The sequence below is a fragment of the Cercospora kikuchii genome, assembly GCF_019650295.1.
Source record: "Cercospora kikuchii DNA, contig_00002, whole genome shotgun sequence".
Classification (NCBI taxonomy): Eukaryota; Fungi; Ascomycota; class Dothideomycetes; order Mycosphaerellales; family Mycosphaerellaceae; genus Cercospora; species Cercospora kikuchii.
In genome coordinates this window covers 968,443-993,525 of record NW_025408583.1, presented here as the reverse complement: position 1 = coordinate 993,525, position 25,083 = coordinate 968,443, and the positions used below count along the sequence as shown (strand labels likewise).

The window sequence follows — 25,083 nt, the reverse complement described above, 5'->3', positions numbered from 1 at the left end:
CGACGTCCGCAGCGTCATCGCTCGCGGAGGACGTGAAGCGGCCTGCCTGGGTGGTGCAGTGGGGGACGGAGCTCGAATCGCCGCCAGGCCTGGGCGCCACGGCGCGGAACAAGGACAGCGGGGGGAGGTGGAGGTGGTACGACGCGGTGTATGGCGGCGGCGGCGGCAGCAACAATAGTAACAGTCGCAGGCAGTGGCAGCGGCAGGTGGACGTTGTGTTCCAGGCTATCGGAGCGTGCAGACGAAAGAGTTAACCCGATCAAGCTCGCCGAGACAGCGATCAGAGCTCTGCGCACAAGCACATTTGGATGGGTGCAGGGCGCGCGCAGTGTTCAGGTCGGGGGTGGTTAGATGAGCTCGATGCTATTCGCGGCGGAGGGCAGGCGAGGGGCGGGCAAAGCAAGTGTCGGGGGGCCTGCGTGACCAGCAGCAGCGCTGCCAGAGCCCGCTACTATGTAATGTCCAGTGCAGTATGATTACCACGAGGTTGCCCGCCGTGCGCCGTGTGGATGATGGGCTAGCTGCCGGGCTAGCGACGATGATCTGACCCAGCATGGACAACGGTTACGATGCCTCGCGCCACGCCCTCGTGCTGTTGCTGCCGCTGCTGCTCCGCCGCCGCCGCCGCCGTGTTGGTGTTCGTCGGCGGCAGCTCCTGCATGCCCGGCGTTCCAGAGCCACCACCGCACAGCAAAGCCATCAGCTTGCCATGTGCTGCCATCGCCAATATCTGCCTCGTTGCGGGGGGGCTGGGCGCTGGGCACATCTTCACATGTGAACCACGGCCAGCCACTCCAGCACGCCTGCTCGGAGTATTCATCTACCTCTGGCCATCACTCCTCCTGCTGTCACATCCAACAAACAGCCTCCTCAGCCCGCGACACTATCCATTACCAACCATCGCGCAGACGATTAGCAAACCGTCTCCACTCTCGACCTGCACGCTCCTCCTCCGGCGTGCTTTTCGCACGTGGCAATCCCATCAGCCTGCAAGCCACAATTGTCCACGGCGGCCGCCTTGCCTGCGTGTCCAGCGAATGAGACGAAGCTACCAATTTCAGCTTGCTTCGACCACTTTGTTCCAGAAGCCCCTCCCAATTGGCTCGCATCGCACCACATGCAAGCCACAGTCGATCCTCTTCATTCGTGACTCCACGGCCGAGCAACGTGCTCGCCGCGTGATACGGCAGTGAGCGCAGAGCGATATCTCGGTTATCGCTTGCTGGAAAAAAAGTGTACATCGAAAAGCACGTCCACGCTTAAATCCGGACAGGGCTCCTGCTGGAGAATTGTGCCCTGGTACCCGGTCGACAACATGTCTGTCCACGGCTGACGAGCAAGGTTATCCATGCTAACGACGACAGCGCCCTTACGCTCTAGGACTGTCCCTTGGCCGGTTTCGTTTCTTCGTACGTCTACTCTCAGTGCCCACATATTCTTGGCATGCAACACGATGGGTGTATGCACATGGTGAGCCTTCCGAAACACCATATCGAGACGAAACCAGATCCTACCATTTTCTCAATAGCAGCTGTTCCCTGTAGCACTGACCCATACACAAACGCATCGCGTTCCACTGTCTCGGAGTGTATCTGCAGAGGACATCCGTGTCACCCGCTTAAGATTGAAATTACATTGCATAAACCCATTCTGATCCCAAACGCCGCCGCCACCCAGACCTTTGCACTGTAAATCCAACACCGTAGCTACCGAACCGACCGATCATATGCATACTGTGGGCTATCCTCACACTTCCATGGTTCCCGCTGGTTCATCGTCTTCGTCATCATCGAAACTACCGACGCTACTCATTTCATCACTATCGTCAGAGTCGTTTCCAGCCTCATCGACGCTTTCTTTCGTCGCGTATTTCGTGACATATTCTGCGGGGGGATTAGCGAGGGCTGAGACCAAGGATTACACCCCTACCTTTGACCTTGGCATCATAGCCTTTGCTGTCTCTCATCAAAAGAGCGGCTGCTTCGCCGTTCAAAGGATCCGTAGGGTTAGGGTACCGCAACAGCTGCGGCAGAAACACTTCGAAGATGTTGACCATGTCGTACATCGGCGACCAGGTTTGGTTGATGACATCGAGACAAACGCTGCCTGACCTTGTGGCAGTCAGCAAATTGCAACTGGAGTAGCTTGAGGCAGCAGCGCTCACAATTCATCGATATTCGGGTGGAATATCCGATTGACAAAGCCGATGCTCGGGGATTTGTAGGGATACTGATCCGGAAGTTCTACGTGAATCTTCCAATGACCACCCACAAACGGTGCTACATCTCACAGTCAGCATTCGACCCTTTGTAGCTGTGTGGAAGGGATGTCTACGTACTCTCCTCTGGCCCCTTGAAGCGGACATAGAATTCCTGCCTAGAAACAGATTAGTCTGTACGCTTTCGTGGTATCATTTTTGCAGCATGAGGTCAACGGACACTGTCGAGACAGGTCAGTCAGCATGCTGCGTCAGTAAGAGTAGCATGGGGACTGGAGAGTGCTGCAGACTCACTATTGTCGTTAACAAGTGTCACTTCGTAGTCGCTCATCATCATCTTCATGACCTGTTTCCCGTCAATCCGTGTGTCCTCTTTCTCTCGGCATAGATTCGACTAACGTCCGTCTCTATCCTGCGCTTTGGACTACTCATCTTGCCGCCTGCCTTCGGCCCACCCTTATCTGTTTCGTATTGTGAGGTTCAATCGAGCGGCCGGGAGTCGTGAAAGTCGAGCGTTTGAGGTGTTCACTGATGTGCAGTGGTCGTGGTAGATGTGGTAGTCTGCGGTACACGAGTGCAGTCCGGACGAAGAGGCGACGGTCGATACTGGTCACGTCAAACAAGCGGGCGATCGGTCACTTGACCAGTTCGGCTTGTGTCTTATCGTGGTACGGATCGGGCAGTGAGACGATGTGGTGATAGTTCGTGATGGAGGTGTTACGATGCGTTCCAAGATCCTCTGGCACGATCACTGTTTGCCAAACGGGTAGTTAGGAGTAAGTTGGTAGGTACGGATGAGATGGTAGGAGGTGGTGGCAGTGGTCATGAGCTTCCTACGTTCGGGCCGTTGTCGCAGCTTCACAAAGCCGACTTCAACTTCCACATGCTACACTAACCAGTCGAACCTTCCGCGTGCTCCAATGGCCGGTTCGCAATCGCACTGGTGATTCCCAGACCACGAGACCCAAATCTAAGCGTTACCGTGATTTCCCATTCCATTCACAAACGAGATGAGCGTGCGACATCCTCGGAGACAATGCCTTGACAAGGCGGCAGCACTTCAGTGCAGTGCAGCGTAGGGTGGACATGGGCTTAATCAAGGAGGCCGTTCTCCTGCACTGGCATCTTGCGAGTCTGATTCTCCACGAGAAAAGGCATCCGGAGTTGGGTGATCAAGGGTTCGGGTCTACGCCGCACGAACTGTCAGGCTCATGTGTCGATTTAAGTTGACGGCGTGGTGAGTTCAAATAATGGACATTTGCCCAGTGCACAATTAGTGGCTTAGGTCGTCGCAGTAAAGCGTTCCAGGTGAGCATAGAGACCGGTAACTCATCGCGCTCTTTAAGGCCTCAGGACATGTCTCATGACTGTTCATGGTGGCACATTTCATGGCTTTGTCTACCTTGGGCCGAGCTGGACCTCGAAGCACGGCGGCTTCGCAAAGGTGAGCTTGACGCAGACTGCAAGTCATCTACTCGTGGACTGTATCCACATGCGGTCATTCCGGCTTCCATATGAATCGCAAGCCTGCCGGTCCATGCGAACAGCCTCGAAGCCTGCCCTGCCCGCGCAGTGCACCGTCTATGTTGCACCCTCGCTGCTATTGTACATTCATTGGATCCTCGTCAAGTCATGATTCTATGCCGTTGGCTCAGCATCCTCGCTGCTTTTCCCAAGCCCATGCTCTTTCAGTAGAGAGTCAATCTCCTCTGCGGACCACAGCTTGTGGTAGATGGTGCCCTTCTCCGTACGACCCACTGTCGCGAACTCGATCTTCTCGCTCGACAACTTGGTGCTATCCATGGTCTTGGATAGTACCTTAACTGCCAACTCGCAGGCTTGCTTGAGCGTGCACTCCTCGTTGTAGTCTTGCTTGAGTAACGATTGCGCACTGGCGCTGTTCGACCCCACACTCGTTGCCTTCCATCCTGTGTAGTTGCCACTGGGGTTGGACTGGTACAGCTGGAATTGCCGCTGGTTGTCCCAGCCAGCGTAGATGAACGAGACACCAAACGGCCGAAGGCCACCGTGTTGCGTGTAGCCTTGCTTCAGATCGCACAGTCGGCGTACGAGTTGCTCGCAAGGGATGTCGGCGTTGTAGGTCAGGAGGTAGCGTTGGGCGGCTTGACGCGCGTAATTAATGAGGATGTTGGCATCGGCAGTCATGCCTGCCACGGCGGTAATCATGTTGTCGTTCAGGATGTACAGCTTCTCGGCGCTAGTGTCTTGCTCCAACAGCTTGCTGGTGACCTTGCGTTCCGCGGCGAGCACAATTCCATCGGTGGCGAGGATTCCTAGGGCGGTACCGGCGTGCGAGATGGCCTCGAGGGCATATTCGACCTGGTAGAGACGACCCTCAGGCGAGAAGATCGTAGTTCGACTGTTGCCGTCAATCAGCAAGTGCTAACAGAGGGATCGAGCAAACTTACCTATCGTAACGCCTAGACATTTTCGGTCACTCTGATGGATGTGATGTCTCGAGTGTGTTGTCTGGAGTTGAATGGTGGGTTGTGTTGGAAAGTGGTGTTTGTGGAGAGCTGTTGCTGATAGACCGCGTTCGCAGGCGGAGCTTGGACGATGCGCGTCACGGCTGCTGCCTTTCTTCAATAATTCCACAACACCACACCAGCTCCACCACGACCAATGGCCGACATCCGCTCGCAGTCGCCCAACAAGCGGCAGAAGACTTTTGCGACCCAAGATGACTTCGTTTCGCTCCGGGACGAGCACGACTCCGCCGCCAATGCCACATACGCGCAAAATCCGCCTCCGTCAGCACCGCGATCCGCTCATCATCGACATCATGGCGACCGTCCCAAATCCAAACATGCACTTCCAGATTGTGAACCATGGCTGCTAGTCAAGACAAAACTGAAACGTCGTTTCGTGCATAACCCCATCACAGGCGAGAGTCTATGGCGCATACCGCAGTCTGTCTTGCCCGCTGTGCTGGCCCTGGAGCAGTATGAGCGGGACCAAAAAGAGAAGGCCGAGAATGCTGCCTGGGCTGAGCAGCAGCTCCAGCAAATGCGGCCTCAGCAGCCCCCGACAGAAACGTCTCACGCGTCAGGACCTGGTACTGCCTCAGAGCGACGACGAAGGAGCATCAGCCTGCAACGAGAGGACGAGGCTGCTCTTATGGCCGAGCTGAATGCACAAGCAGAGGAGGATGCAGCGAAAGCTTCTGCCGCTACTGCGAGTTTACCCACTCGAACCGCTACGTATGGCTATGACAGCGACGGCTCTTATGAAGAGGTTGAGGTCACAGATTCAGAAGAGGACGAGCACGATCCGGCGACTGAAGGCACGCCAGAAGCTACTGGTGTATCACGAGAGCAGCAGCCAGATGGCAGTGCGCCCCCACCGGATGGGCCTGTTGAGTTCGGAGAAGATGATATTGCCTATCAGCTGGCCGCAATGGGCGAGGACTACGAATTGGACGCAGGCGAGTACGGGGATGAGCCAGAAGCGGGCTGGGAGGATGGTGCTGAGGGTTTGGGCCTCACCGAGGAAGACGCCACGAATCTGTTTCGTGACCTGCTCGACGATTACCGCATCAGTCCATTCATTCCATGGGACAAAGTTATCACCGACGAGTCAGAGAACAGTATCCTGAACGACGATCGATATACTGTGCTACCGAATATGAAAGCGCGACGCGAGGTTTTTGATACCTGGGCCAAAGACAAAGCCGCACAGCTGAAAGCTGAGCGAGCTACAATGCATAAACTCAACCCCAGAGTTCCATACCTGACGTTCCTGCAAGAAAATGCGAGCCCCAAGCTCTACTGGCCAGAATTCAAGCGGAAGTACAAACGCGAGGCAGTGATGAATGACCGCAAGCTGAGCGATAAGGATCGTGAAAAGCTCTATCGGGACCATATTTCCAGACTGAAATTGCCCGAGTCAACACGTCAGGCAGATCTTAAGCTGCTCTTACAAAGTGTCCCTCTGAGCTCGCTCAACTCTCAGATCACTTTCGATTCTTTACCGGAACAAATACTCTCCCATGTCCACTACATCAGCCTTCCGCCGAAAGTTCGCGATGTCGTGATAGCAGAACATATCAAGAATCTGCCTATGGGACCAGAAGATGGCGAGGCCACGGCGAAAGATGCCAGAGCTAGCGGGAGGAAATCTGACGATCGAAAGAGACGAGAGCAAGCCCTTGCCGATCGTGAAGCCAAGGTAAGAGAGGAGCGGAAGCGCCAGGCAATGGTAGAAGAGAGAGCAAAACGGGACTTGCGTGAAGGAGAACGCGAACTGGAGCGCGCCATGGCTCGTGGTAGTCGTGCTGTCCACTCGTGAGCATTCAGCCTGATAGCACAGATCAGGACAATCGAAGGCTCCTCCGAGCCACTGCACTGACGCTTGAAGCACAGTATGCCACAGATCCAGCAATACCAGAAGAGCGGCTATACGGGCCTGCTGAGCCGTTGCAGCCGTGGCGGTTCCTCGGACTGCCTGCTTTTGGAAGAATCATTGCCTGGCCACCTCGATGCGAGGACACCAATGACATCTCAAGCCCACAGGAACGGCAGCTAGCCAATCGCAATGGTATACTTAGCTACCTTCACGAGCCGTCACCGCTAGGAGGTAGACGCAGTTGCTGCGAGCTGTGCGAGCCGCCTGCAAGGGCAACGTCGATCTAGTCGACGGAGCGGCCTGCAGTGAGTATCTTTACCTGGGACCACGTCATGCAGCCTTGTGTATCTGCATTGCAGCGTGGACCTTGCCGAGTTTTGGTAAGATCACGAAGCGTCGAGTGACCATCGAAGCACCGATCGGCTTCGCTGCAGGAACGAGTGTGAAGGGTGAAGTATCGATTACATCTCGTTGGCATTCCGATCTATTCTTGATCACGGGAAGGGGACTGGTGCTCAATGACTGTCAGCTTGACAAGTTTGTGACACTTGATACGTGCCGGAAAGGGTAGAAACATGTCGTCATCATTGCCATCGATCATCGCCCAAGCAAGAGATGCGGCGTGGTAGCGCCCATAAAATATGAACTGAACCCCTGTACTCTTCCCCATTGAGCCTCCTTGACGGGCGTGCCTGTAACCTCGCAATCACACTATAGTCGTTCAAGAAGGCGGTCACATATTTGGAAACGAACTAGAGCCCGATCGCGTAAGGACTAGAGTGTGCGTGACCGCCGTTTGGAGGATGCTGGTACCACCTGGCTGGTAACGATCCTTCTCCATAGGCATATGTAAGGTTCAGGTACTGCAGAGCCACGCGGAACGTAGCACGCTCCCACATGCCGCCAATACGATGGGACTAAAAGTGGGGGCCAAGCTGCTGTGGGCAGATGAGATGGCTCATAGATTTCTTAAAAAGGAAGTCGTAGATGCGTGCTGGGGATGGCAAGCTGCCGGAAATAGTGGTTCGCTGCGTAGCACATGCAGCGTGCTATCCCATATCTCTGGCCACGCTTGGATGCACGCTCCCAACGCAGCGCGGCCTTGCAGGCAGCTCAAGGCCACGGAGAGTACGCGGTTCGTATGATGATGCAGCACAGGAGGCGAGCTCGCGCAACCTGGAGAAATGAGGATCGGTACTGCAGTGCTCTCGCAGGATCTCAGGCTCAGGCGGCCGAAGCGGAGTGGTCGCCACCAGGGCCATCGGTGCATTGGGCCATTCGATTGCCTCGCCCGTGCAGCAGTTTGCTTCGACCCACGCCGCAGCCACGAGCTCGCCACGTGATACAGCGACGCAGTACCGCAGCACAGCGAGGCACGGCCCCGAGGCAAGGGGTCCTGGGGCGTGACATGGAGATGAGCGTCCCCGGAAAGGCGGTGACAGCAGCGTGGCAGTCAGGACACAGCTGCGCGAACACCAGATCGGGGTGTCGTTGCAGCATTTGGTGGTGGTGATGGAGTGAAGACGAGATGTTGCGATGCTAGCGCCGGCAGAACACGACGCGGCCGCGGCAGGGACAGCTCTGCGATCCTTCCCGCAGCAACGTGAGGGGACGGAGACAGCATGGGCCCGACGACAGCTGCGCACCCGGGAGCAGCTCGTGGCAGGCGAGGCTCGCACGTACAGTGGGAGAATAGAATAATCGAACCGCCCTCGAACACGAAGCGCTGAGGCAGGCGGCCGAGTCCCTGTGGTAGCGAGCGTGGCACAGAATGCACCGGGACTTGCACCACAGCAGCAGGCCAGGCGATCCCACACCCACTCTCTTGGTCCCGCTCGCTCGTTGGGACCGCTCGTCGCACCGCCCGTCCACCCACGACACGCGAGGACTGCAGACGTGACGCGACGCTGTCGGGGCGGCAACGAGGGGGCGACCGACACGGCTCGAGACGATTCCATCTGACGACGGGCGACGCGCGCGCGCTCACGCTCACTCGCACTCGCACTCGCAGCGCTGCCGGCCGCGCCCGAGGCACAGGAACGCGCTCCGTCGCACAACGCTGGGCGAGAGTGGGCCGCGGACATTGGCGTGGGCAGTGGAGAGGAGGGGGAATTGGAGGGCCATCGCACTGCGTGCTGCTGCCCTGGTCTCGGGCGCGACCGTGGAGGTGCGGTGGTTATTCGCGGACGGTGACACAACAGACGGCAGCACAGCGTAATCTCTGCGCACGCGTGATCCAGCACTTCTGCGCACGCACTGGAGCAAGCAGGACACCGACGGACAGGCACAGCAGCAACGTGGCTCGCACCTGCTCCAGGGACGTGCACGCCGTGCTGGCAGCTTCGCGCAGCGCGCGCTGCAATTAATACCCAGCATGTCGCCGGATCCCGACGATGTCTCTTCTCCAGAACCTGGCGTCGAGCAGGAAGATCACACCACAATGGGCGACGACGACAAAACTGCCCAGCGCGCCTCGACCGACGAGAAGTCGCCCGCCCAGACCACGACCACCACTTCGACCTCCAAGAGCAATGCAAAGGATCCTTCGCGGCCGCGGCGGAAGAAGGCTCGTCGAGCTTGCTTTGCTTGCCAACGAGCGCACTTGACATGCGGTGAGTGTGGCTCAATGCGCTCCTTCCTGTTCTACGTCCAAGTCTACTGGAACTAACTGCTGTAGGTGACGAACGCCCGTGTCTCAGATGCATCAAGCGTGGCCTCCAAGATCAATGCCATGATGGCGTCCGCAAGAAGGCAAAGTACCTCCACGATGCCCCTCCAGAGGCCCTGGTGCCCGGCTACGCAACCAACAATTATGCTATGAACGGGACGACCAGCCTGGCTGCAATCTCTGGGACCTCCACAGCTGGCAACTACTTCCCATCAAATGCGTCGGCAAGCTTTTCATCATTCAGCAACCCGGGCCAACAACCAAACATGGGCCCTCCAATCATGGATGGCAACAGCATGGTCGCAGACTTCGCATCAACGCAGTCGGCAGAAACACCTGCTCAGTACCCATCGACCTCCAGTCAGCAAGTGTCTCCTAATCAAGAGTTCACAAACGCGCTCGAACACACGCCATCCATTGGGACTACGGCGAATTTCGATACTCCCTACTTCGATGCCAATGACACTTCTCTGTTCAACTTCAACATCTCAGAGTTGAACTTTGGCAACCACTACGGTGCTCTCGAATTTGGCATGCTCGGTCACATTTCCTCTGGTGCAGTCGACACTCCAGAGGTTGACTCGGTCAACCAGATGAGCCACTCAAACCAAGGCAGCGTGTCTTATGATGCTAATAATGGCTATCAAAGTGGCTACAACTACAATCAGGGATTTCCATCATGGCAGAATGCAGGCTCTGCATCGAGGCACAGCAGTACGAACAACATCTGGAATGGCCAAAATAATGGACTGGAAGCCTACGCAATTGGCGAACAGGCGTCCTCAATCACAGGTGCTAGCCCACGCTCGCAAAATCAAGACCTCACAGGGTATCAGTCTGCCACGATGTCGCCGGAAACGCATTTTGCACAGCCCGACCAGAGCGCTCAGCCCGATCTGCTACGGCAGAGTTTATCTCAATCACAACGCAAGCCGCCTCCTTTCCCTGGTGATCTCCAGCCAGACACGGATCGCAAGCGGCGCAGGAATACGTCGGAGGTCTATTCCACCGTGCAAGCGCCATATCCGTATACTCAAGGCTTCCATGCCCTGACTGCCCTGTTGAAGAAACGCTTCGTGCCAAAGAAGGTCTTGCACATTGCGAAAGCTTTAGCGACAATTCGGCCATCATTCATCTCCTGCAATCAACATCTCGATCATGACGATCTCATATTCATGGAGAAGTGCTTTCAGCGCACACTCTGCGAGTACGAAAATTTCATCAACGCATACGGCACTCCCACTGTGATATGCAGGAGAACTGGCGAGATCGCAGCCGTTAGCAAGGAATTCTGTCTGGTCACTGGATGGCGCAGAGATGTGTTGCTGGGTAAAGAGCCCAACCTTAACGTCAACACTGGCGGTGTGGCGACCTCAGGGACGCAGACCGGGAGTAGTTCAAGGGGCGCAGTGACTCCACGAATGACCAATGTTGAGATCGATTCTGGCAGACCCCAGCCGGTGTTCCTTGCTGAGCTGATGGACGAAGATAGCGTGGTGCAGTTCTACGAAGATTTCGCGGAGCTAGCATTCGGTGCGTCGAAGACGGCAATTATTGGAGCACCATGTGCACTTCTCAAATACCGGACCAAGGACGACCCTGGGTGGGGACCCAACGATCATCTCGCTGATGATGGCAAGCGTATAAAAAAGCACGGGGACGTAAAGACAGAAGCTCTGATCAAAGGCGAAGCAGGCATGCACGCTTTGGGCGAACGAGATGGCAAGGTCCCATGCCAAATGTGCTGGACAGTGAAGAGGGACGTCTTCGACATCCCGATGTGCATTGTGATGAATGTAAGCTTGCTCTTGTGCGCTTTACTACCCCGGCATACTGACACAACGCGGCAGTTCCTCCCCATAATATGATGAGTGGCGTGGCATTGCTGGCTATTCAGCGCGGCGGCCCCGGCGGTCTTGCCACAATGATGACCAGGACATTTGGGATACGGCCTGACGAAACATAACGGATGGCGGGTAACCTGCGGACGAGGGACATTAATGCATAAAGACGTCAATTACACAATTGGTAACGGTCAGCTGGGCTACACAGCTCTGGCGCTGACACAGCGACGTTCACATCTCGGGTCACGAGCAACGAGTACAACTCCGCGAGCAAGGCATATGGGGCGGTCGTGCATGCTGTAGATCATCGCACCACGTACAATGGTGGCGGAATGTCATACGAAAGTCTATTTGCGCATCGGCGGTCTTCCCATTTGTATCGTTACCGGGCAACTTCATCTTTGCCTTCGAACTCAACCAGGTACGGGTCTCGTGCCAGTGTTACATAAGCCGGTCTGCTCAAACTTCGTCCTGCAACGTCAATATCCGTCTTGATATCTGCAATCAAGCTCTCTTTGCTGACATAATCCAATTCCGGACGGATGAACCCCAAAATCAACAAATTCATATGACTGCCGTAGAAGTCTGTATCGAAGTCTTGCATAATGTGTACTTCGACACTTCGGACGGTGTTTTTGTAGAAAGGGTTCCAGCCTATTGACATAACCATTGGGTAGACTGTTCCTTGGGTTGATGATGTGCTTGGTGTTTCGCTGGAGAGAATGGTTTGGAGGTCTTTGAGGACGTCGGATGGCATGAGCTTGTAGCTTGAGATGTCGCTTGGTGGATTTTGTTGAGTTGCATTGCAGGGGGAAATTCCGGCCCAGCCGTAGTAGACTCCTGATTCGAGGTTTTCGTTTCCGCCGACGGAGAGGCCTTCGATGGGGATGTTGGCTGTGGGGATGCCGAGCTGGGGGAGGGATTGTCAGTTTGTGATATTGCTTTGATTGAACCATGATGGAGATAAGTCAGGATCGGACCAGCATCGTTCATGCAAGAGCATGTTGACGATAGTAGGAACGATGATCCATTTGTCATGACTCAGTCGGCTCGCTGCTGGTGCACGGGGGAGGAAATATTGCACGTACATCTTTACTCCCACGACCGAAACCTTTGATGACCTTGCCATCGAGCTTGAGGGGAAATGGAGATTCGGGCCCGTTCTCATTGCCCACAACCGTGGGACGTGGCTCGCCTGACTTCATGTTTGCGGCTTGTCCGATGCACTGCGGACGGCGTGTCCTCGGCTCTGTCGAATTGTGAACAGGGAACGGTATTTGAACGTTTTACGAGATCGCGGCAATGGATCGAGTGTCGAGCAGTTGCGCCCAATGCGACAGCAGAAGAAAGTAGCAAGAATCTCGAGCTGTGTGAAGTCGCAATCGTCAGAGATGTCGCGTCTTAAGTCCGGCTTTCGTCCGGCCGAGTTGCTCCACTCTCATTGCTGTTGACTCGACCATGCATACCTTAGCTTGAATAGCATAACATTCCTAGCATAACAATATGGAACAATCAGTATGGGCAGATTCGAAGGTGGCAGACAATGAAGCACAGGAGTCGACAACCGCTTTCGCGCAGACTGGTTCACAGCAGGATGACCTGTTCGACGATGTCGTTCCCGTGCCCGAGCAGGAATCAATGCGATTGCGATCAGACGACGACCTGTTCAGCGAGGACTTCACACCCGTGCCACAGGCTCAAGTAGAGCCAGCGAAGCCGTCACCGCCAGATGCGCGACCTACGGAAGCTCCAGCAACGCGAGGCAGAGGACGTGGAAGAGGTCGAGGCCCTCGCGAGGGCAAAGATGGGCAGACGAGGAATACGCCCCAAGCACGTGGGAGAGACACTGCTGGTCCCAGAGCGAGACGCACCGAAGAGCCGGGTACAAGCAGCACCACGTCACAGCCGCAGACACAAACGCAGAATCAGGCTCCGGAGAATGCACCTGCCGGACCACGGCGAGGTGGCGCTCGCGCTGTCCGTGGCGACCGGCAAGACACAGGAGGCGTCCGCAGACCCAAATTGACCGAGGAAGAATTGGCAGAGAAGATGGCTCGCATCCAGATCAAGAATGCATCATTAACTGCAGCACATGCTCGAGCAGAGGCCGACGCAGCATCTTTCGCAGAGCGTGAACAGCAAGCCAAGAAAGTGGCCGAGGAGCGACGAAGTCAGGAGAAACGAGATCGACAACAAATGATGGGCGAGCGAGAGAAAAATCGAATGAGGAAGCTCAAAGCGATGGAGGGCAGAGAATGGGATGCAGAGAAGCAAGAACAAGACTTCTCCAAAGGCGCAAAATTCGATAAGCCTGGTGGATTTGCTGGTGATCAGAAGGACTATAGCGATGGGCGAGAATATTTGTATCGCGAGCCTCGGGGTAATCATAAAGGCGGACGCGGTGGAAACCGTTCACAACCTGCGACACAAACGGTTCCGACCAAGGAGGAGTTCCCAGCTCTGGCGCCTCAAAAGGATACGAAAACAGCAGCTTCGAAGGGGGATGTAACGTCGCCGGCCGGCGAAGCGACAAAAGGTTCATGGGCTGAGCAAGTAGAATCCTCTATAGGGTCATGATGTGACATGATTATTGGCATAAACAAAAAGCGTTTGTATTGCGCCCTGCGGTTTGAATACCATTGGCGTGTCAACTTCTCCAAAGGCAAATGCGATAATGAAAGAGAACAGCATTCCCAGACATTGCACCAATGTGTAGGAGCTGTAAAGCTATGGTGGAGCACAGCTAGGCGGGTGACATGATTTAGCCGCCGGACTTGGCATCAAAACATCAACATCATTGATCTGAACAGCACGCATCATGTCTTTGGACTTTGGTCTTCGCGATGTGCATTGCCTTATTACAGGCGCAGCCGGAGGCATTGGATTGGAAACCGTCAACATTTTCCGCGCACTCGGAGCGCGAGTCACAGCACACTATAATTCGAATCCTGGAGAGCTCACAAAACTAGATGTGGTGACCGTGAAAGCAGATGTGCGTAATGAACAAGACGTTGACAGGCTTTTCGAAGAAGCAGCTCAGAAGAATGGTGGACCGGTCTCTGTGATCGTGGTTAATCGTGGGCATATGCCTTTCCGTGATTTTGCTTCTGAGAGCTGATCGGGTGAGCAGACGGCATCTGGCCTACGAATGATGCGCATATAGCAGACATGCAACTGTCGCAGTGGAGAAATACCATCGATGTGAACCTTAACGGACCATTCCTGATTTGCAGGGCTTTTCTACGTGCTCTGCGTTCAGCGCCAGATTCAGTCAAGGATGCCGCTTCGATTGTCTTTGTAGCGAGTACTGCTGGCAAATTTGGCGAAGCTGGACATGGCGACTATGCTTCGACGAAGTCTGCTCTCCAGCACGGCTTGATGCTTACGCTGAAGAACGAGATTGTGACTATTGCGTCGAGAGGACGAGTGAATACTGTTAGTCCAGGGTGAGTATCGAAGAGGCGTTTCCTCTTCCCTGTCTTCGAACCGAACCGAAAGGGCATCGGTAGATCATACTTTCTGGGGATAATTGTCTGACGAGTACTCCAGGTGGGTAGCAACACCCATGGCGGCTGAAACACTCAAGGACAAGCGCTTTGTCGAAAGAGCTCTTGCAACAACGCCTCTGCAGAAAGTGGCCACGCCCGAGGATGTAGCACGCCAGATTGCAGTGCTCGCCTCGCCTGTGCTGAGTGGGCATATGACTGGAGTCAACATCCAAGTTGGTGAGTACGACCTACTGCTGGCAAATCTGCTCGTTCTAATGTGTTTTCAGACGGTGGTATGGAGGGAAGATGTCTGTATCCGCCAACACTCTCTTGATCTTATGCAGATTTAGGGAAGCAACTGAAGTCTCGGACGGTATTTGCACTGGTGCTGGGGAATGCTGTTGGCCAAGGTCTGGCCATGTCGTTGGAGAGGCGATGCTGTTGTTCTTGATCGACTTTCGAGGGTGTCATGACGGAACTATCACGCCACCGCAATTTGAAGCTTGATGACATCGTCGTGTAAGGTAGTAGAGCAGTAGTAGTGGAGATATACAACGCCTCGTGGGAGCGAAACACGTGTGGCCTGAAGCGGTGCATCACAACCATCGCGATACGGTTTCTCCGGCTCCGAGCAACCTCACATGCTGTCCTGGACATCATGTCCCGCAGTAGTCGTCGCATTCACCCACGAGAGGCGACGTGATCGACTTGTCTGCTCCTTGTCGTGGCCAAAGATGCTGCATTCGTCGCCCGGGTGGGATTTGAGCGACGCTTGGCGCTGTCGTCACGTCGTAGCTCGACGTCCAGCGATCAACACCGCCAGATCCCTCGGCGACGACGATATGCGCGAACATGGCCGACTCTACCGATAGATACCCGTCTCCGAAGCCCTCCAGCGGTCTGCCGTTCTATCAGCACAACAGCCCGACCCAGCCGCCTGCGCGTGCCGACGATGCCCGACCGCCGCCCGAGCAGCCACGGCATGAGCACCAAGCAGCGGAGAGCGCTGCTCCACCGCCGCCGGACCTGAGCGCCGGCGACCATCATGCGCCGACACCGTCGTCGCTCGGCGCAGACATTAGAGACGCGCGCGCTTCGGTCGCTACACCCGCGCCCGCGCATGCACCGCTTTCCTCCGCCGATGCCACCGACTCTTCCGCCATGGCCAGTTTCAGCGCTTGGGGTACGCCCATGATGGGCCAGAATGGCACAGCGGGTGGTGTACCTGCAGGCTCTATCGCATTTGCGCAAGCAAGTGGCTCTGCAGACGCTGCACATTCCGCGCAAGACAAGCACAAAGAGAAGCGAACCAAGGTCAGCCGCGCCTGCGACGAGTGTCGCCGTAAGAAAATCCGCTGCGACGCTATAGACGAGACGGGCAGCGTGCCATGTACCAATTGCGCTCGGTAGGTCTTTGTGTAAGCCATGGCCGTAACATGGGAACCCATTCTGACGATGTGTAGGACCGGAGCTCGCTGCGCATTCAGCCGGCAGCCCATGAAACGTGGTCCGAGCAAAGGGTATATCAAAGAGCTCGCCGAACGATTGAACACCCTCGAGCAGCAGGTCCATCCTCCTCATCTTGAACAACAACACCGATATGAGATTCAACAGGTCCAGCAAGCCATGTCAGATGGCTTGCAACACTACCCGCAAGACCCCAGACTGATGCGTGATCCTCGTGCGGGCGACAAGAGGCCTCACGACCTCGCAGAATCATTACAAAATGGCCAGATGACTATACCACCAGCTCCAATGGGACACATGCAGCAGACACAATACCCCGCGCAGATGCAACCTCCCGTGAACCCCGGGTCTATGCAACCCTTCTGGCGTTACGGTGCACCAAACGATAACCGGCGCGAGACAGTAGGCCTAGCCTATGAACAAGAGGCACCAAACAGCGCGATACCAGAATTCGATTGGGACGAAGCCGTTATTGAGGAATACTACCGGATTATACACCAGACCTTTCCACTCCTTGCCAATAATAAGAATAGACTTCGACAACGTCTGGCAGAATGCCCAGCTTCACTCAGAGAGGCCTTTTTAGCTGCGCTCGATTGTCTCATGCGCACCTTTCCAACAACAACTCTGACTCCAGCCTCCGACTATGCACAGGCTCTGAAGCGTACCGCGGAACTGTTAGCCAAGTATCCTTTTGACAACCCAAGCACACATACAAATGCCACGAATCTGGTTTACCTGCAGACCCTGATTTTGATGGCTTTAGAGAGCGACAACCACGGCCCAGCGACAATCAGAGGCCAAGCAGGACCTAGTCGCGCAGAATGGCTCGGTCGTGCCGCAGGGGTAGCAGGCCAGCTGGAGATCAACGTCATCCGCACTACAAGCCAGTCGTTAGTAGAAGGTGACAGGGACTCCGAGGAGCGTCTAGCGAGGAGAGTGTGGTGGGTACTGTTCATCTTGGATCGTTGGCACGCGTCTTCGACAGCCGATCTCCTCAAGTTGCCCGAGAACAGTGTCGTGCTCTTGCCCGAGGATCAAATCCTACTGGGAGAGTCGACCTATAACCTCGCTCGTCTCTCCTTCATCATTGGACACTTGGCAGCAATCCTCACGACTACCAAGACACCTTCAACTGATGTCATGGCACCTTCAAATCCTGCATCATCATTGCTAGGCCTCACTTTGGCTGGAGAAATTGATCGCTTCCGCGAGTCCGTGGAGTCTGTCTGGGGATCGCTGAATCTGGTACACCTAAGTTACCATCATTGTCATTTGCTCATCAAGCGCATGAACCCAACGACTGAGCCCTCGGAATTGGTTGGTCATGCGGTGAAAGTGGCGACTATGCTCAATAGTCGGCTGACACCAGTGACGCCGCTCAATCACCACTTCGGTGCTCTAGCTGCTATGACTCTCTGCGAGCTCGCAGACGTTCCGAAGACTCGTGCCGAAGCAGCAAAGGGTCTTGAACAGATGGCAGAGAGCCTCAGCACTGGACGCGGATTGGCTGGAAAGCTAGAGAGTGAAGGCTGGGACGGTGCTGTTCGCGAACTTGTGAACAAGAAGAGAGAAGCTATGTTGCAATACGGTGACGGACTGCACGACCTCGCCAATGCAGCGGCAGGTGTGGTCGAGCCCAAATTCGATCCCACGATGATCACACGCTACGGGTACTTGACGTCTTTAGGTCAAGGCATATTCGGACGAGAGGACTTGGGAGCTTTATAGGCAGTCAAAAATGAATTTCATATCACATTTTCCGCCCTCTTCAGGTATATCTACATGCGTTTCATCGGCGGTGTACGCCACTAGCAGCATCGTGAACAATTCGTCTGAAGTCGAACAAAGCATCGTCGAATTCTCGTTCTTCCTCCTGAGACCCAATGATCATATTCTTGCAATCAGCCAGGAGACCCCGTAAGCGCGCCAGTATGCTCTGAGGTTGTGCTATCTTCCGCTGTACAACATCCTGTGCTGCGCTTCCATCTTGCGATTCGTCGTGTTGCTCGTCCATTTCAATTGTAGAGTCTTGTGATTGCTGCGTCGTGGGCGTGCCTTTTGATTCTCGAACGCTCGAAGCTGACGCAGACCGTTTCAAACGTCGAGCCGATCTGGGCGAAAGTTCGATCTTCTCCTGAGGCTTGATCTTCCTCGGACGTCCCGGTTTCCTCTTCGCAGGCTGCGCGCTTGACGATCCAGTAGGTGCGGCCGCTGCTTCAGTGGAACCACCATCTGAATGTTCCACCGACTCAATATACCCCTCTTGCGCTGAGTCAATATCTGACGGGATCGATTGTGAGCGGGCGGCGACCACAATCTCCTCCTCAATGCCCTCTTCCTGCCCATTGCTGGAGCCAGGGAATGACTTTGCGTATGGCGGTTGCGACTTGCGTTTTCGGGCTACATGTGCCGTGTCGGCCATTCGCTTGCGCTTCCTCGTTGATGATTGGGGTGTCTGTGAGTTCTCCGCATTGCTCTGCTCTGGTGTATTCGCAACTCCTGAGCCCTCGCTCAAAAGAGTCGCTTTGATTCTTGAGGGCGTCTCAGGCTCAGCAGCAGCGTGCACTGAAGCGTTCGTCGAATTGGGATCAGTCATTTGTCTCGATGCTAACTCGTCTTCCAGCTGCAGTTGCGCGTTTGGCAGCTGAGTGTCAGAAGGCAAGTCGCTGTCGTGCATCACCGCATCCTCATCGATTGCCGTTGAGCTATCGGCACGTGGATGGTACAGATCACCGTCGCTTGTAAGTAGCAAGCCGTCCTCAGCGTCTTCGTGAGTATCATCTCCAGGGTGCAGGGCACTGTTGTCACTCGTCGGTGGAGGAGAGGACGGAGGGTCAGATGCTGGCGCTCCACGTGACAAGCTTGCATCGGTGCCATGCGCACTCATACCATTGTCCATTTTAGATTTGGGCCTTGGGGTGGGGGAGGACGGAAGATCATCGCTAGGCAGTGCGTCGTGTGTCTCAGTTCTTGGACTCACGACAATCTTGCCATCTGCAGTGCGGCGCAGGTCCGAGATGAATTTGAGTTTCGCGCTGCCTTGAGGGTTCGCTATTGGGGAAGTTGTCAATGGGCTAGAGGCAATACCAGGATACGCCTGAGCTTGCAAGCCTTGTCGGTCTTTCACATCCCGTTGATGTTCGGTCAGGGCCTGGGATTTAGCTGTCAAGACCTCCTCTGCTGATTCAATTGGGGCGAAATGGACTTGCGAGTCGTCGTGACGAGGTTTTGGTTTGGAAGCGTTGTTTCGCGTAGCGTTGACATTAGTGCTCCCCGTAGACTGTTTGGTCTTCCCAAGCAATTGGTTGATGTAGATGTTCTTAGAGGTGTCAATGCGTGGCGTACGTGACCGATGAGCAGTGGCAGCCGCACGTCGGTCGATCAGCGAGCTTGACTGTGGCGAGCTGAAATCGCGCAGCTTGAGTGGCGAGACTTGTTCCTTTGGGTTCGGAAAACCAGGTAGCTTAAGCTCAGTCTGGACTTGCCTCTCTCGAAGCACTGAGAACAACGTGGGTGGATAATCCAGGCTGGGAGATAAAGCGAAGGAGGAGTTCCAGAAATTGATAGTGGTGTTCACGATTGCCTGGCTGGAACTCGAGAGGCCGGCGATCAAGAATGGCTCGAGAAGCTCGAGAAACTGGCTGTCATTACGTGGCAGCTTTTCGGAAATGAGGGATAGCAGCTGGGACCACACGAGGTTGATCTTGCGCTGTAGGTCGTCAAACATTGTTTTCTCCGCCGGATGTAGATCTCGGGATAGTGAGGGCAGCGACATTTGCAAATCTTCGGCCCAAGTAATGTATCCTGTCTGCAATTTGAGGAATGCGACCTGGAAGAGCGGCGATGGGCATCGTTGGAGGAAGTCAGCTACAGACGACATCAGTGTCGATGTCAAACTGCGATGATCACCATGTAATTTGTCGAATCGCTCGTACGCAAGGTCCAGAATGCGGCCGAGAAATTTGTACACATGATCGAATGGATCGAATGCTTGCATCTTGCAAGGCTCAAGGCTCACGGTCCACAGTGCTTTACGACTCTGATCAAGTTCAGAACGAGTGCTGGGCCAGACACCACCTTCCGCCATGGCGCTCGCCAATCGCAGTATCGCTACAAGCGAGAGGCTTGAGACCTGCTCGTGGACCAGCCCGGCAAGTGGCTCCATCACAGCCAGGACTATGCCACCATTCCCAGCGACATGTCGTGCAGATTGGCATGCGGCATTGTACAGCCGAATCATAGAGGCGTTACAGTCCTCATCGACGTATTTCAGACCTTCGAGAATGACGCTCGCTGCGCTTTTGAGTGCCACGCCCATGACGAAGGTGTCCTTCTGTGGAGAAAGAGTAGATTGTTTGGTCAGCGCATGAGTGGCTGTATCAGCAATCGCACTCCACAGCTGTCCATGAATATCTTCGTCCTGCTCAGAACTCGACGCCTTGCCGGCATGCAGTGACCGCTGCAAGAGACCAAGAAGCCCCGATGTCGATACTTTGGCACCAGCGAGTAGTCGCAAGAACCAGAGGGCAGAGGTCTGAATAACGATCGGCTTGCGGAGAGGCTGAGGCGGCTCGTAATACAGAGCGAAAAGCAGCACGAAGGGTGAGCACGCAGTTGGCGTTGATTTTGATGTTCGATGGGCCGGTAAAGCTTCGACTTCGTCTGTGCTTGTGCGGCTGAGGATATCGTCCACGAAATGTCCAGTGCCCAAGCTTTCTACGGTGACTTCCAGTACAGTCTGATACCTACTCAGCCATGCTGTCGCATCCTGCTCCGGCGAGAGTTGTGAGGCAGAGAACCACAGTCGGCGGAAGAAGTTCAGTAACACTGCGATGGCCTCCTTGAGCTCGTTGGAAGCTTTGACTTCCTGGCTGCCAGCTTCCGCGATTGCAGTCATCAAGGTCCGCCAGCATTCGTCGATTGCCGGCTGTACCTCTGTCGATTGTGTCATGCCCGCGATGACAATGGGCTCCATGACAGTCATGATACGAGCTATTCGAGATCGTACCCAGCGCACATCCAGTCGCGGCAAGTCACGGGGGTGAATGGGCTCATTTTCGTTCGCAGCGTTGGCGTTCCACGTTCCGCCAGTCTTCTTCAGCAGTCCGTGCAGGACACGAAAGGCAATGTTACGACCTTTGCTCCCCGCTTTCGAGATTTTTATGAGGACTGGTCCCACGTACATGTCCCAGGCTAGATCCAATTCCTCGTAATCAAGCTCAGGACGCATGGCATAATGTAGCAGGTTGCAGTAGCTCTCCAAAGCGAGCTGTCGTAGCTGATGGGACAGCTCACTGTTACCACGCCTTTCCAGACCTGCCAGGATAGGCACCTTCAGCATCGACCTCAGTAGCTCCGAGGTAGAAGAATCTGGCATGATGGTGAAGACGAGGCGATTCCAAGCCACATTGGCAGGTCGCTTCACAGCCATATCGCTCGAATTGAGGCATTTTTGGATGGTCAGGAGCCAGTCCCTGAACTTGGGCCATTTGCCGATGGGATATCGCTTGTTCCGGAAGCAAAGGACAACCGCTACCCATATTTCAGGCACGAGAGGAGCTTTGGCGATATCCGAAGTCATTGCGATCAATTGCATGTTTAGGTAGTCGCCATAGCTTTGACCCTCTTCAATCTCTTTGTCGCACAGTTCTGATATTGCCTTGGCCGTTTGAGGATACTGACCGAGGGACATACCCATCTGCATACAGACGTCAATGGCGCGTCTTTGAACGTCGTTCACGTTGCTCAGCAGAGCATGGAAGACATGTTCGATCCAGTCTCTGATCTTGTTGAGCATCGCCGTGGGAGCTCTCTCGATCAATCGTTGGTAGATGACCAGCCGAGCGGCGATAATGCTGTTCCGAGCCTCGATGTTCTGCATGACCGCAATGAGTCGTTCCGCGCGTCCCGTTGCAAATACACTCCGAGGGAAGCGCTGCACGCAGAGCAGATGTAGATGGCCTTTGACTAAAGCTTTAGCCATGTCTGCTTGTTCCAGCACGAATATCGAACGATCAATGACAAAGGCCTGGAAATCGGGGTCGAGTAAGCCTTGCGTCTCTGGATCGAACAGGATCGCGCAAGTCAAGCTCAATGCCAGCTGCACAATCTGGGCATCCAGACGGCCTGTAGCGTCTTTCCACGCAAGATCTCGCGATAGACACTGTGTCACACGTGCCATCTTCTCGGCCAGCGATTGAGGGTCGGGCACGCGCATGTATGCCTTTATGGAATTGTTGAGGGCCATATATGCATCACGGCGGGCATCTCTTGATGGACCTTCTAACTGCAACAGAGCAGACTGCAGCATCTGCCGAAAGTCGGCAGGCTGCTGCAGTAAAAGGTTCTCGGACGCGCCGTCGGCTGTCATCCTACCCGTCTCTTCTGGAGGTGCCAATGTCGACTGCTTGAGGATCGACTTCAGTGGACGTGAGCCTGATGTTTTGGCGAGAGGCGAGGAATTGTGTGGCGGCAATGGCCGTTGTGTTAGCCCAGGCGAGCTGGACTGGCCCAGTGCCGGTATCTTGTGGTAGATTGGCCATGGCGAGAAGTCGACCTTTTTGGCAGATCCTCGAGGTTGTGGGGAAACGGTTGCGGCGACGATGGTATTCTTCGATGGCGGCGTATCGGTTGTTCGTGTCGTTATCTTCGTGACAATCGTGGGCTGTGCGTCGGTGCTCTCCACCACGGGTTCGTCGTGTCCCTGCTCGAGGAAACGCAGGGCATCGCCAACCGCGTCGGAAGAGGCATCTCGCGGTGGAGTGGGCGAGCGGGCAGGCAGCGAAGCCAGCAGCGACGGAGACATGATGGGTGGCGGAACAGGCGACATAGTCCTTCTCATCCGCTCCTGCCAGGCGGCATTGCTGTGTAGAAAGCGAGTGCAGAGTGCTCGTCGAACACGCTGCTGCCAGTGCTGCAATGAACTGCAGTCGGTGGCGGGTATATAGCGCCGCGTCGCGACGCGAAGCGAAGGGACGCGACGTGATTGACGCTACGCCAGCCGGCGCCCCGTGCTTCTCGTTCACTTCGAGGTTGTGGGGAAAGCTTCTCGTCTGCCCTCGTCTCGTCACCACGAACGCACGCGCACCAGGAACATGCAGGTCCAAAGCACAGCCGGCGCTAGCGCCCCATCAGGTGAAGAACTATCTATATGCACCCAGAATGCACTCGCTGACGCCTGTCGCAGCTGCCCTCCGCGAACTCGAAAGCCTACTGCAAGAATTGGAACGAAACCTCGAGACTCTCAAACTATCTCTGCAAGGTGCGTCGTAGCAATGCTCGGCTGCACTTCCTCGCCACTGACCACGCACGCTGTAGAGCAACAGAATGCCCTGACAAAGGTGAAAACGTTCGGACGAAACCCGCAAACTGCTACTCCTATCTTTACGCGGCAGGTACGTACGATGTGACCGCACGTGGCTGACAGTCTGCTCACAACGGCCCCAGGCAATCTCTACACTATCTCAATACGGTCTGGATCTGCACAAATCGAATGAAGCATCGAGAGAAGCGCTTCGCTGCCTCGCAAACGCCTTCTTGCTGCATGAGCCTTCGAGACAGGTCTTTGTCGACCTTGGCTATGCGCCCAAGGCCGCCGATCGCCTGAGTGTCGACGATCACGATGACGAGTTTCTCATCGCCCGCATCCTGTTCTATATGACTTACAACACGACCCTCGACTTTCAAATACTGCTCGACCACCATAGCCTTGCGGAGAACATCAATCGCCGCATCTCTCGCCATGCTAACGCTTATTCCAAGTCTGCTAAGAGGAAGTCTGCAACGACCGCCAGCCGCGAAGCAGCCATGAGTGAGACATGCAAGTTGATGTTCAACGTCACACATTACTATCCTGATTCGGTGCCAAAATTCACGCCAGCAATCGAGCCACTGATCAATATTCTGTTGCTGCACGACCTGCCCGACCCCCCGCTACAGCCACCGACCAGCTACCTCATAAATGCTTTGCTCAATCTTGATCTGCAAGCTGCCGAGAGAAGGACCCCCTTAGGCCGCGAAGCCCGGTCAAGCCCAATGTTTCCCTACTCAGATGCCGAATCTTTCGTCAACAGGCTAATCGACATTTTGGACGCTGCGATTCGAAAACAGCCAGAACGGGATCTCGATCAAGCCGCCGCTCCGCTCTGCACACTGCTGAGAAGACTATACGAGCTTGCGACATCTCAAATGAAGGCTTACATGCGCTGGCTGCTTCTGCCAAACACCAAGGATCGGGAGAAGCCCCTCGGCCAGGGAGATACTTTATCTGCTCGATTGCTCCGGCTCTCATGCTCACCAAACCTGCCCACTCTGCGCAGCAACATTTCGGCGTTGCTGTTCGAGCTCAGCGACAAAGATGCCAACAAATTTGTTCAGAACATTGGTTACGGCTTTGCATCCGGCTTCCTGGCGAGCCAAAACATTCAAGTTCCTGCGAATGCTGCAGACGCTAGTAGTTCCGCGGATTCGAACGACTTCAATCCCATTACAGGGCAGCGCTTATCGGCCGAAGATCGCGACGAGCATGGCTCTGAGCCGATGACGGAGGAGGAGAAGGAGAGAGAAGCCGAGAGATTGTTCGTATTATTCGAAAGACTAAAAGCGACTGGGGTTGTGGATGTTAAGAATCCCGTGGAAAGGAGGTTCGAAGAGGTTGACGATTAAGGCTCCAGTTGTTGCTCAATTGCAGAGCCGTTGTTGTACTGCATGAGGGGCTGTGCCTACATTTTCCAAGCCGGCATGATTGACACTTCGCGATCGTGGAGCTCTGCGAATCCGTCCAAGGTAATCTCGATTGTTAGGGTTAGGGTTATAGCATCTTTCAGCACCGCATCGATATACTTCAAAACCACACCAACTGCACGCGAGTGACAGCTGCAATGCATACCGATTTTCGTTCTCGTATACCTTGATTTGTAAACTGGTTGACATGTGTGCTCAAGATGCTTGCTATATTTCCGTCTTGTTGTACCCACAGACATGTCGGGGTCCTCTGCCCCCTTCCTTCCAACCTCACCAATCTCTATAGCC

General features: G+C 55.0%; 10 protein-coding genes across 10 annotated transcripts; 6 read left to right on the top strand and 4 right to left on the bottom strand.

Annotated features, from left to right (window-relative positions):
• Positions 1-1,746: 1,746 nt before the first annotated feature.
• CKM354_000260500 (uncharacterized protein) lies at positions 1,747-2,650 on the bottom strand (the record flags this gene model as incomplete). Its single annotated transcript, XM_044797766.1, has 6 exons — positions 1,747-1,883; positions 1,930-2,111; positions 2,165-2,279; positions 2,339-2,376; positions 2,509-2,564; positions 2,618-2,650. 6 exons carry the CDS (start codon positions 2,648-2,650, stop codon positions 1,747-1,749), a joined length of 561 nt encoding a protein of 186 aa, XP_044653701.1.
• A 1,206-nt stretch (positions 2,651-3,856) lies between these two features.
• On the bottom strand, positions 3,857-4,667 carry CKM354_000260400 (proteasome core particle subunit alpha 3; the record flags this gene model as incomplete). The annotated part of the gene is made up of 2 exons (XM_044797765.1): positions 3,857-4,598; positions 4,648-4,667. 2 exons carry the CDS (start codon positions 4,665-4,667, stop codon positions 3,857-3,859), a joined length of 762 nt encoding a protein of 253 aa, XP_044653700.1.
• Positions 4,668-4,861: 194 nt separating this feature from the next.
• On the top strand, positions 4,862-6,526 carry CKM354_000260300 (uncharacterized protein; the record flags this gene model as incomplete). The annotated part of the gene is made up of 1 exon (XM_044797764.1): positions 4,862-6,526. One exon carries the CDS (start codon positions 4,862-4,864, stop codon positions 6,524-6,526), a length of 1,665 nt encoding a protein of 554 aa, XP_044653699.1.
• A 2,431-nt stretch (positions 6,527-8,957) lies between these two features.
• On the top strand, positions 8,958-11,119 carry CKM354_000260200 (uncharacterized protein; the record flags this gene model as incomplete). The annotated part of the gene is made up of 3 exons (XM_044797763.1): positions 8,958-9,195; positions 9,261-11,047; positions 11,102-11,119. 3 exons carry the CDS (start codon positions 8,958-8,960, stop codon positions 11,117-11,119), a joined length of 2,043 nt encoding a protein of 680 aa, XP_044653698.1.
• A 358-nt stretch (positions 11,120-11,477) lies between these two features.
• CKM354_000260100 (riboflavin kinase) lies at positions 11,478-12,300 on the bottom strand (the record flags this gene model as incomplete). Its single annotated transcript, XM_044797762.1, has 2 exons — positions 11,478-12,005; positions 12,184-12,300. 2 exons carry the CDS (start codon positions 12,298-12,300, stop codon positions 11,478-11,480), a joined length of 645 nt encoding a protein of 214 aa, XP_044653697.1.
• A 298-nt stretch (positions 12,301-12,598) lies between these two features.
• Positions 12,599-13,672, top strand: CKM354_000260000 (uncharacterized protein; the record flags this gene model as incomplete). Its single annotated transcript, XM_044797761.1, has 1 exon — positions 12,599-13,672. The coding sequence occupies one exon, from the start codon at positions 12,599-12,601 to the stop codon at positions 13,670-13,672; it is 1,074 nt and encodes a 357-aa protein (XP_044653696.1).
• A 241-nt stretch (positions 13,673-13,913) lies between these two features.
• On the top strand, positions 13,914-14,917 carry CKM354_000259900 (uncharacterized protein; the record flags this gene model as incomplete). The annotated part of the gene is made up of 4 exons (XM_044797760.1): positions 13,914-14,172; positions 14,226-14,541; positions 14,645-14,820; positions 14,871-14,917. 4 exons carry the CDS (start codon positions 13,914-13,916, stop codon positions 14,915-14,917), a joined length of 798 nt encoding a protein of 265 aa, XP_044653695.1.
• Positions 14,918-15,435: 518 nt separating this feature from the next.
• On the top strand, positions 15,436-17,781 carry CKM354_000259800 (uncharacterized protein; the record flags this gene model as incomplete). The annotated part of the gene is made up of 2 exons (XM_044797759.1): positions 15,436-15,989; positions 16,047-17,781. 2 exons carry the CDS (start codon positions 15,436-15,438, stop codon positions 17,779-17,781), a joined length of 2,289 nt encoding a protein of 762 aa, XP_044653694.1.
• Positions 17,782-17,842: 61 nt separating this feature from the next.
• On the bottom strand, positions 17,843-22,894 carry CKM354_000259700 (uncharacterized protein; the record flags this gene model as incomplete). The annotated part of the gene is made up of 1 exon (XM_044797758.1): positions 17,843-22,894. The coding sequence occupies one exon, from the start codon at positions 22,892-22,894 to the stop codon at positions 17,843-17,845; it is 5,052 nt and encodes a 1,683-aa protein (XP_044653693.1).
• A 253-nt stretch (positions 22,895-23,147) lies between these two features.
• CKM354_000259600 (uncharacterized protein) lies at positions 23,148-24,717 on the top strand (the record flags this gene model as incomplete). Its single annotated transcript, XM_044797757.1, has 4 exons — positions 23,148-23,187; positions 23,240-23,314; positions 23,371-23,447; positions 23,500-24,717. 4 exons carry the CDS (start codon positions 23,148-23,150, stop codon positions 24,715-24,717), a joined length of 1,410 nt encoding a protein of 469 aa, XP_044653692.1.
• Between the last annotated feature and the right edge of the window lie 366 nt (positions 24,718-25,083).